This window comes from Microtus pennsylvanicus, chromosome 3 (assembly GCF_037038515.1).
Source record: "Microtus pennsylvanicus isolate mMicPen1 chromosome 3, mMicPen1.hap1, whole genome shotgun sequence".
Classification (NCBI taxonomy): Eukaryota; Metazoa; Chordata; class Mammalia; order Rodentia; family Cricetidae; genus Microtus; species Microtus pennsylvanicus.
This window is the reverse complement of record NC_134581.1, coordinates 42,473,326-42,484,161: the sequence shown is the minus strand read 5'-3', so window position 1 is coordinate 42,484,161 and position 10,836 is coordinate 42,473,326. Positions and strand designations below refer to the sequence as shown.

General features: G+C 47.0%; 1 protein-coding gene across 1 annotated transcript; it reads right to left on the bottom strand.

Moving 5' to 3' along the window:
* Positions 1-4,767: 4,767 nt before the first annotated feature.
* On the bottom strand, positions 4,768-7,196 carry Ooep (oocyte expressed protein). The gene is made up of 5 exons (XM_075967566.1): positions 7,184-7,196; positions 6,334-6,435; positions 5,545-5,712; positions 5,194-5,376; positions 4,768-4,893 (listed from the first exon to the last, which is right to left on the bottom strand). The coding sequence occupies exons 1-5, from the start codon at positions 7,194-7,196 to the stop codon at positions 4,814-4,816; spliced, it is 546 nt and encodes a 181-aa protein (XP_075823681.1). The 3' UTR covers positions 4,768-4,813.
* Positions 7,197-10,836: the final 3,640 nt, after the last annotated feature.

Sequence of the window (10,836 nt, the reverse complement as noted above, 5' to 3'; positions counted from 1 at the left end):
TTTTCCTATATGGAGAAAACAAAATGCTTTCTTGAGACTTATTTTTGTGTCTGTTTTGTCCCATGTGCATCTGCTCCCATTGTCCAGAAGGGGGCATCAGATCCCAAGGACCTGAAAACCATTGTGAGCCAACAAATAGGTTCTGAAACTGAAACCTTGCTCCTCTGGAGGAGCAGCAAGAGTCTGTAACTGTTGAGGTAACTGCTGAGCCATCATGCCAAGCCCTGCAGGCTGGAAACATGGCTCGGTGGCTGAGAACACCAGTTGCTCTTCCAAAGGACCCAGCTTTGATTCCCAACACCCACATGGAGGCTAATAACTGCTTATAACTCAAGTTAGAGGGGTTCTGATGCCCTTTTCTGGCCTCTCCAGGCACATGTGATACACAGACACACAAGGATGCAGGCAGAACACCGGCACACAAACAAGTCTTTATCTGAAAATTCACTCACAGTCTGTGGACCTGAGTTAAGACTTAAGAACAAGCAAATCAATGCAAACTAATGGTAGAAGTATCAGAAGGTCCAGAAGTTACTGGAAAAGTAGATTTAAGAATGCTTGCTACAGGGCTGGAGAGATGGCTCAGAGGTTAAGAGCTTCACCTGCTCTTCCAAAGGTCCTGAGTTCAATTCCCAGCAACCACATGGTGACTCACAACCATCTGTAGTGGGGTCTGGTGCCCTCTTGTGGCCTGCAGGCATACATGTAGACAGAATATTGTATACATAATAAATAAATAAATAAATAAATAAATAAATAAATAAATATTTAAAAAAATGCTTGCTACAGCAATCTGCTTAATAGATGAAATATTTAATATTTTTTATAGAATTCACTTCCGGAAAAAAGGATGATAAGTTTCTGTGAGACAAGGCAGGTATTTCTATGCTTTTTGGTTGTTGTTTAGTTTTTTTTGTTGTTGTTGTTGTTTTGTTTTTTTGAGACAGGGTTTTTTTGTGTAATAGTCTAGCTGTCCTAGAACTAGCTCGTGTAGAAGATCAGGTTGGCTAGGAACTCAAGGAAATCTGCCTGCCTTTGTCTCCCAAATGCGGGAATTAAAGGCCTGTGTCACCACTGCCCAGCAGGAGCTTCTATGCTTAGCACATGGGATAGGATGAAGAAACAGGCAGCCTAAAATTGGCTTAACAACAATAAAAATGCATAGGCTAAAATTTTGAGAGGTAAGAGCATGAAGACACTGCTAATAATGGAATACTGTTTATACATATATTTGCACAGATTACTGAAATCTGTCTTTATGTTCACCAGGCTCAGTCCTAAGGAGCATGGGTACATGCTCACACTCTCACTAGCATTTAAAGCCAGGAAAGAAATGGATAAAGTTGAAAACATAAAAGAAGCCAATGTTCGGTGTGTGTGTGTGTGTGTGTGTGTGTGTGTGTGTGTGTGTGTGTAAGTCATCTATAAAGAGTTAGAACACGGGGGCTGGAGAGATAGCTCAGTGGTTAAGAGCACTGACTATTCTTCCAGAGGACCTGGGTTCAATTCCCAGCACCCACATGGCAGCTCACAACTGATCTGACACCCTCACACCAATGCACATAAAATAATAAAAAGTTAAATGAACCATAAAATTTTTTTTATATTTATCTATTTATTATGTGTACAGCATTCCTTTCATGTGTGCCTGCAAGCCAAAAGGGGGCGCCAGGTCTCATTATAGGTGTGGTTGCTGGCAATTGAACTCAGGACTTCTGGAAGAGCAGTCAGTGCTCTTAACCACTGAGCCATCTCTCCAGCCCCCATAAAAAATAATTTTTTTAAAAAAAGAGAAGACACCACAACCAGCTAACCACAACTTTGTCTAATTCCAGAGTTCCTGCACTATTATTTCAATTGTTTTAAGACCAAGTCTCACTGTGTATCTCTGGCTAGCCTGGAACTTGCCATGTAGACCAGGCTGGGACTGAACTCACAATCATCTGCTTGCCTCTGCCTTCCCAGTGCAGGTTACAGCCCTGTGTCCCCAAGTCGTGCCTCATGCACTTCTGTGCCAAGATTTCCACTTCCTGAAAGTGGTGAGAGCAAGGGTAGGTGTGGCCCTGCAGACTGACTGTCACAGTGGCATGGGCAAGGGAAAGCAGCACGGGCCATGAACGCCGCTGCCACATCACAGACATCAGCTCGTGTGTGAAAGACTATTCCTGGGGTGACACGGGACACAGTCAACCTACCCCGTCCGGGAACCCACAACAGACCACAGCCACTAATTGCTGCACACGAGTGCTGCCTGGTGACCCAGTGACTTTAACTGGAGTCACAGGAGTATGTGAGGGTGGCTTACAGGAGCAGTGAGGACCCAAGAGCAGCTGCAGCACTCAGCCTACCTGACACAGGGTCAGGGGAGCTACAAGCTGAAGCTCTTATTCCTAGGCATGGCTTGACAGGTCCAAGGATCTGCTCTTGGCAGCTCAGCCAGCCAGCCTCCCTCTTCCAGCTGGTGCTTAGTTTCAGGAACCCTGGGAAGAGGTTGGTGAGTCTTCAGTGTCCCCAGACAAGCAAAGTCTGTTTCCCTCCTGAATATCCCCCACTCTCAGGAGAAGAGAACGCTGCAATGGAAGAAACATCTAGAAAACACAGGGACAGCCAAGTCTGAGGCTTGTGACCTTAGCTTGCTCAAGGTCCGTTAGCTGGTTTGTCGTGATGGATGACAATGTAGGCAGTATATCTCGTGTTTGGAAAACTCTCTGAGCCCCACACACCTGCTGGTCTCCAAGGTTAAAGGGTCTAAAGCATGCTTTAACAGACAGCTTGTTTGAGATGCAGCCCCTGTGCCCGTGCTCGGGAATCCCCTGAGAAGCGGCCTAGAGCAGTTTTGAGAACTCCCAAAGTGAATCTGTGCACACTTTAAATCAGTGGTTCTCAACCTTCCTAATCCTGTGACCCTTTAATACAGTTCATGTTGTGCTGACCTCCAACCATTGTATTATCTTGTTGCTACCTCATAATTGCTACTTTTTCTTTACTTGTTTCATTTCCTTATTTATTTATTATGTATATAATATTCTGTCTGTGTGTCTGCAGGCCAGAAGAGGGCACCAAACCTCATTACAGATGGTTGTGAGCCACCATGTGGTTGCTGGGAATTGAACTCATGACCTTTGGAAGAGCAGGCAATGCTCTTAACCACCGAGCCATCTCTCCAGCCCCCGTTTCATTTCCTTTTTGAGACATGCTTTTTCTGTAGCTTTGGGTCTGTCCTGGAACTCACCTGGTAGACCACTCTGGCCTCTAACTCAAATCCACCTGTCTCTGCCTCCCAAGTGCCTGAATTAAAGACGTGTACCACCACTGTGGAGTGAAGTTTTGCTTCTGTGATGGATCTGAACCTATGTGATATGCAGGTTATCTGATACTCCATCCCCAAAGTGGTTACTACCCAGAGTTTAAAAAGGGCATTAAGTGAGCTAGGTAATAGGGAATCCTGCAGAAGAGGGGAAGGATTGTAGAAGACAGAGGGGTTAAGGACAAAACCCACAGAATCAAGCTGGGCTGGAATAGATGAGGAGGGGGGAATGGAGGAGGGGTGGGGAGGAGAGGAAGGAGGAGAGTCAGCAGGTAAAAAAAAAAAAACAGGTGAAAAGTACAAAGGGGCCCAGCAGTTGTGGTGTGAGCTTTTAATCACAGCAGTGGGGAGGGAGGTAGAGGCACGTGGGTCTTTCTGGGGCTGGCCCGGTCTACAAAGCAAGTTCCAGAACTGCTAGGACTGTTACACAGAGATGTCTTGTCTGTGCGAGAGGGGTTACACTGGTGTTAATGGGGTTTGGGGTCAGAGAGATGGCTCAGTGGTTAAGAGCACTGAGAGGACCTGGGTTCGAATCCCAACAATCTCATGGCAGCTCACACCTAACTTATTCCACCACCAGGGGAACTGATTTTTTTTTGTTGTTGTCTTTTCGAGACAGGGTTTCTCTGTGGTTTTGGAGCCTGTTCTGGAACTAGTTCTTGTAGACCAGGCTGGTCTCGAACTCATAGAGATCCACCTGCCTCTGCCTCCCAAGTGCTGGGTAAAGGCGTGCACCACCACCGCCCCGCTGACATTTTCACAAATACCGATCTACAGGCAAAATACCAATGAATAAAGAAAAGCAAAAACAGGCCGGGCGACGGCACACACCTTTAGCATGCCTTAGGAGGCAGAGGCAGGCGGATCTCTGAGTTCAAGGCCAGCCTGGTCTGCAAGAGCTAGTTCCAGGACAGCCTCCAAAGCTGCAGAGACCCTGTCTCTAAATACAAAAAAACAAAAAAAAAAAGTACAAAAGAGTGGCCAGGCATGGTGGAAGATGCCTTTATCCAAGAACTTGGGAGGCAGAAACAGACACATCTTGAGTTCAAGCATGAAGAGTTAACTCTGCAATGATGTCCTTGTCCCCACCTACTGGGGTAAATATGGTGAAATAACTGCCCGAGCACAGGAGTTAGGAACCAGCCTGGAAAACACATCACCCCTACCTCAAACACCTAAAGAACCACCCTCAGCCAACCGTGTCAGCCTCAAGGGCTGACTGAAGTGTGTGTTAGAAATAGCAGGGACACAACCCACACCTCACATCAACTGATGGCTGATGTTTAAATTTGCTTTATTGTGTTTTTAAGTTTGCTTTATTGTGTGTGATAAAAATAACAGGCCAAAAAAGTCATTTCTATACTTGAACAGTTCTACAAATTGCTACTTGGAGAAATGAAAACAAACAGGTATCCATCCACAAAGGCAGGAAAGGAAACAAATGGGGAGATTTTAAGGAACTGTTTCTCTTCACTTCCAGGGGCGGAAAGCTGGTCTGCCTCTCAGTCAGCAAGTGTCTCTTGCCTGGTCTCTTGAGTTTGGGGAATGGGCCTTCAAAAATTCCTCAAGTTGTTTCATCTTTGTAGCTGAAAGAGAATCAACACTATCAGTCAAGGGGGGAAATGGTATCCAATTCCCTAGATTAGAAACAGGAGGAGCCTCTAGCATGGTGTTAAAGAGAAAGGATCCTGGACCTGGAATCTGGAAAGAGTGGCGCTTAAGGCTGAGCTGGGGGGTGATGAGCTGGGGGGTGACAGGCTTGGGTGTGTATGCCCTGCACTTCAAGGGTCTCCCTCTGAAAGCATCCCCAGAGACAATAAGTTCCAGCAGCTGGGACTCTTCCCGTGGCTTCCTCCCCGGGTAGGTCTTCAAAGAAAGACCCTTACCTCTTTGGACATGTTCTTCTTTATGGCAAGCTGCCAGGTACAAGATAATATTTCTCATTCGACTCTTCACACAGGGTCGTCCATAGATGGTGATTTCAGCTACGTTCCCAGGGTCGACAATGTCCACTCTCAGCAAAGCCTGGCTTAACCACTCTATTTCTGGGATTAAGACTTGATTGGGGCCTGAACATGTAAAGAGACTGAAGCAGTAAGTAGAAAGGCTTCAGGTGGGAAGGGGCGGGCTCGGCTGGGCTTGATGGTCAGATCGGACTGGGGGATGGGGTAAGGACTTGCTGCCCCTCAAGAATACGGGAAGCCACCCCCCCACCCCCCCTGTAATGAGGAGCTCACCAAAGATCATTTCTGCTACCCAGGCCTCCATGTAGAACACGAGAGGATCCCTGAGTTCGTGCGCCGGGAACCACCAGGGCCGCACGCGAAGCCGCGGGGACACAGGTGGAGCGCTGAGCCGCTTCAGCGAGGAAGAGTATGGCGTCTCATTCGCCTGGTCGTCAGTATCTGTAGCATGAGGACCCATAGTGGAACTCTCAGCCTGCAAGCAGGAGCTGCAGGGCCTGGCCGGCAGCTGCACTTTTCAATGAGCGGTCCGGCCACGCCCCTTGTTACCACGCCCCTAGCCAGAGCCTGCAGGCCAGTAGGTGCCCCGGGGCCACGGGGTCCTGGGCGGGGTTGCGAGTGGGTGGGAAGGGATACTCTGTAGAGTATCCAGACTGGCACATCCTAGGCCTGTCCACCATACTGCTTGCCAACCCTGATAATTTGATTTGGTGAATTGACTTAACCCACCTGCAGTGGTCTAGTTAATTCCGTGTTACTTTCAAAGACATGGGCTCCAGGCGGGCTAGTAGGGTCTGTAGAATGTCTCTCCCGCTGTCTGCTGTCTTCTCTAGCTCTAAACTGTTGCTTTAGAAATCCTTCACGCCAGTGTATCATGGTTTAAACTAAATGGTAGACATAGTTATTGAAACATGTTACAAGTTCGGCAAATTTCATTTCTTTCTAAATTCCTAATTCATGTATGCGTGAATTTCCTCCTTCAGTCTAAACCGCCATTTCCTCTCTAGGGGTCTCCTTGGTAAGGTTTAAAAAAAGTCATTTTTAACCTTAATACAACGATACCTGTGTGGTTCCTAGGGGAATCCTCTGTCCAGAGCTCCACTCTGCCCATCAGCAGTGCTGACATGTCTAACAGATCACTGGAAACTTGGGACAACTGGGTCCCTATTGGGCATGAGGTAGAGATGACATTGATGCTCCCACTGGTCCATACATTCGCTTGAGCTCTTCTCCTGAGATGTCCCCAGCTAAAGCTACTGTACAAATGCACACCCAGTCCGTATCACCCAACCTTGTCTCTGTGTTTTCAGACACCCACAGGGAGCTGGAGTTAGCTAGCCACTGTGTGTGTTGTTTGTGGGTATTAATTTTGTGAAGACGTGAGGAAGATAAGAGCCCTGGTCATTCTCATTTGGACGACAGCTGATTCATGATGTCCTTTATGTTGAAGGCAGCGCTGTTAGAATCCTGGGCTCCCAAGTACATATCACTGCACATCCCTGGCAGAGCCCTGGGTTCCCAAGTACACATCACTGCACATCCCTGGCAGAGCCCTGGGTTCCCAAGTACACATCACTGCACATCCCTGGCAGAGCCCTGGGTTCCCAAGTACACATCACTGCACATCCCTGGCAGAGCCCGTGGCAGCCTCCAAAGAATTAAAATGTCTTTCCTGTTTACCAGGCACGGCTGAGTCAGCTGACCACTGTTTTACCTCATGTGTCTTGGTTTGAGTTTGATTAAGAGGATGGTGGAGGTCATATGACTATTTCTCCCTCATTTTCTTTGTAGCCTAATACATGTTTTTTAAACCCTTTGTACCTGACTCAAACCCGAATTACAACCAAGACTTCTAGCAGTTATCCCCAGAAGGAACCAGTCTGAATGGGTTTCAGTTCAGGCAACAGATTACCTGAGAGATTCATCGTTCCGTTTTCTCTACATTTTATTTTCATACTCGTACCACACACACACACACACACACACACACACACACACACACACTTACACGGTTTCTTTGTTTTGCCTGGCTGTTCTGGAACTCGCTTTGGAGACTAGGCTGGCCTCCAACTCAGAGATCTGCCGGCCTCTGCCCTGAGTGCTGGGATTAAAGGCGTAGGCCGCCACACCTGGCTATTAATTTGTAATTATTGCTTTTTATCTAATTTATTTTGTGGGCATTAATGTTTTGCCTACAAGTGTGTTAGTATGAGGATGTTGGTTCCCCTGGAACAGGAGTTACAGACAGTCGTAAAACACCATCTGGGTGCTGGGAATTGAACCTGGGTCCTTTGGGAGAGCAGGTAGTATTGGTTTTTGTTTTTCATTTTTTTTTATTAAAATTTAATGGATAAAAACAGTGCATTCACAGGAACTTGTCACATTTCAACCTGTAGTGTTCAACTATCAAGGGACAACTACCTTTTCAAGAGTTTGTCTCCCCTCTGGTGACAACATCTGAAACTCACCCAGCATTTTCCTCCTCTCCCTTGTTTCTCTCCTCTACCAAGAACCAGTCATGGCCTGAGAAGGCTCACCGGGTAAAAGTGCTTCCCATTGCAGACCTGATGACCTCAGTGCTAAATGCAATCCCATGACATGTGATGAAGGAAGAGAAGTGTCTCCTGACCTCCACACCCGCAACTATAGTCAGTCTGTCTGTCTGTCTGCCTACCTGTGTCTACCTGTCTCTCTGTGTGTCTCTGTCTATCTCTCTGTCACATATACAAACACACAAATTTTTAAAAAATTGGTTAAAAACTGCACAAAAACATATCGAGGCACAGAGGCATTAGCCTGTAATCCCAGCTACGGGGGAAGGGGTGTAAAGGGTGAGAATAACAAATTCAAGGGTAGCCTGGACACCCTGACAAGACAACATCAAATTCACACGGGGCCGATGCTGTGAGCTCAGTGCGGACACCTTCACAGAAGCTCAAGGCCCTGAACCCAGTCCCTAGTGCTGGATCTGGAAGACAGAGACAGAAAGAGGGGAGACGGAAGAGGCGAGGGGAAAAGGAGGGAAGGAGGGAAGAATGGAGCCAGGGCGAGGGAGGGAGAGACAGAGGCTAACATTAATGATATGATTACTAAAACGAACATGGGAACAATTTTAAACATTTTAGAATTCTTCAACTGTTAATCCAGTTCCTTATGAATATGTCAGTTGTTTCTGAGATTCTAAGGAAACAGGTATCTTCAAGTACAAGTTTGAAAGGTTGGGTAATTGTGACTCAGGGGGTAGCTGAGCAGGAATCCAAGGTCACCCTCTGCTTTGTACCAAGTTTGAGGCCAGCCTAGACTGCATAAGACCATCTCAGATATAAAATAAATAAATATATTCTCTTTTAAAATATTTATTTATTTATTATGTATACAAGATTCTGTCTGCACGTATGCCTGCAGGCCAAAAGAGGGCACCAGACCTCATTACAGATGGTTGTGAGCCACCATGTGGTTGCTGGGAATTGAACTTGGGACTTTTGGAAGAGCAGGCAATGCTCTTAACCACTGAGCCATCTCTCCAGCCCCTAAATGTATTCTTAAAACTCCCACCACTTTCTGAGGTGTGATGTGTCTGTGATGCACTTGGATTCGAGCCACTTGGATGTGCTGAGCCAGAGAGGCTGCAGAGTTAGTCAAGGCTAGCCCGGATGACTCCCCAGGACAGTCTCTAGGATGACAAGGATTTGTGTGTGGCTCGATGGTCCATCATTGGTTAGGCATGGGGTTTAATAACAAAACTTCTTTCAGATGTAAGGCATAGAAGTTAAAAAAAATTCACCTGTTGCCTGGTGTGTTGATCCAGGGCTGTAACCCAGGGTACCGGAAGCTGAGATAGGCAAGCTGACAGGGGTCGGCCTGGACAGCCTCGCAAGTTCCAGGCCAATCTGGGCGACACAGAAAGAACCTGCCTTGAAAAAAGATAAATAAATAAAAGAGAATGTGGGATACAGCACTCACACCCATAATGCTAGCCATGACGTGTAGTCTGGAGGAGCACAAATTCAGAGTCGTCCTCAGCTGTACAACCTTGGGGACAACCTAGGATGGGAGCAAGGCAGTATGGAGTCTGAGCTAAATGTCAGAGTTAAGATCACCTGTGGGTTTTCGCTCACCATTTGAGGCAGAACAGAGCCTAAAAGATTCTGAATGAAGTCCCAGGTAGAAATAAGGGCAAAACAGGCTCAGTGAAATTGTCCCTTAAAGTATAGATGTGAGATTTCTCAGGCATGCTATAGAAGGAGACCTCTCCCAGCTCACAGTCCAGGAAAACGCCAATGACTCTGGGTGTTGTGGCCTTCAGCTGAGAGTTTGGGTCAGCAGCTCCTGAGACATCAAAGCAGTCACCCTGCCAGAGGATCCTCCAGCATCCCTGAGGGGCAGAGGAGGACTGCCTTTCCCCAGGGGACAGATTGGCTTGGCAGATACCAATCACCCACTCGGGCTCCTTTCCCACCTTCACCTCCCAGAAATGTCTCCCGGAATTAAAATTCGGGGTCCCCAACACAATAGGGCTATTGCTAAACCTTTTTGAAGAACCCGGAGAACCTTGTATTTTCTTTAACAATGTGACACATTTTCTATCCTCAGACACAAGCAGGTTTGGATGTGCTGTTTCTGGGTTTAGTGTTACCTGAACTGTTAATAGCTGTATAAGTTTCTGCAGAGCTGCATTTGTTTAACTCTGTGAAGCTGTGTTACTTTGCCTGTCTAAAACACCTGATTGTCTAATAAAGAGCTGAACAGCTGGTAGCAAGGCAGGAGAAAAGATAGGCAGGGTTGGCAGGCAGTGAGAAAGGAGAGGAAGACTCCAGGGGCCAGTCACCAGTTACACAGGAAGCCACGGAGAAAGAAGTAAAGAAAAGATACATAAAAATAGAGAAAGGTGTCCTGCGGGGCGGTGGTGGCGCACGCCTTTAATCCCAGCACTCGGGAGGCAGAGGCAGGCGGATCTCTGGGAGTTCGAGGCCAGCCTGGTCTACAAGAGCTAGTTCCGGGACAGGCACCAAAGCTACAGAGAAACCCTGTCTCGAAAAGAACCAAAAAAAAAAAATAGAGAAAGGTAAAAGCCCAAAGGCAAAAGGTAGATGAGCTAATTTAAGATGGGTAGATGTTGGGACCATTTGGAGTCCTGGCCTCCAGCTGCTCTTCCCTGCTAGAGATCTTTACTTTCCTTCTGATTTGAGTTACTAAAGGCTGTGTCAGAGTTGTTTACCAGCTCTGCTTCAAGAGCAGCATGTGTTGCTGCTCTTGAGGATCAGAGGATGAGGTTTTCACCAGTTCACCCACCTGACCGTGTTGGGTATATAAGCCTCTGTGGTGCTATTGAATAAAGGGCTTCTTACCAGTGACTAGAGGTCCGTGTCTCTGTCTGTCTCTGTGTGTCTTTGTATGTTTCAACCTCCAGCCCCTTGCCCAAAGCTCGTGAACTGTATGGTAGCGCATAGAGCACAGACAGGTAGATTAACTAATTAAAGAAAAGCTGGCTAGAAGCAAGGCAAGCTAAGGCCAGGCATTTATAAGAAAGAAAACGCTTCCTGGGAGCTGATTGGCCCCAGAGAG

Coding starts and splice junctions, on each gene's coding strand:
- Ooep (XM_075967566.1), bottom strand. Junction 5,377..5,544: donor GGTAGCAGAAATGATCTTTG/GTGAGCTCCTCA, acceptor TTACATGTTCAG/GCCCCAATCAAGTCTTAATC. Junction 4,894..5,193: donor AGAAGAACATGTCCAAAGAG/GTAAGGGTCTTT, acceptor ATTCTCTTTCAG/CTACAAAGATGAAACAACTT.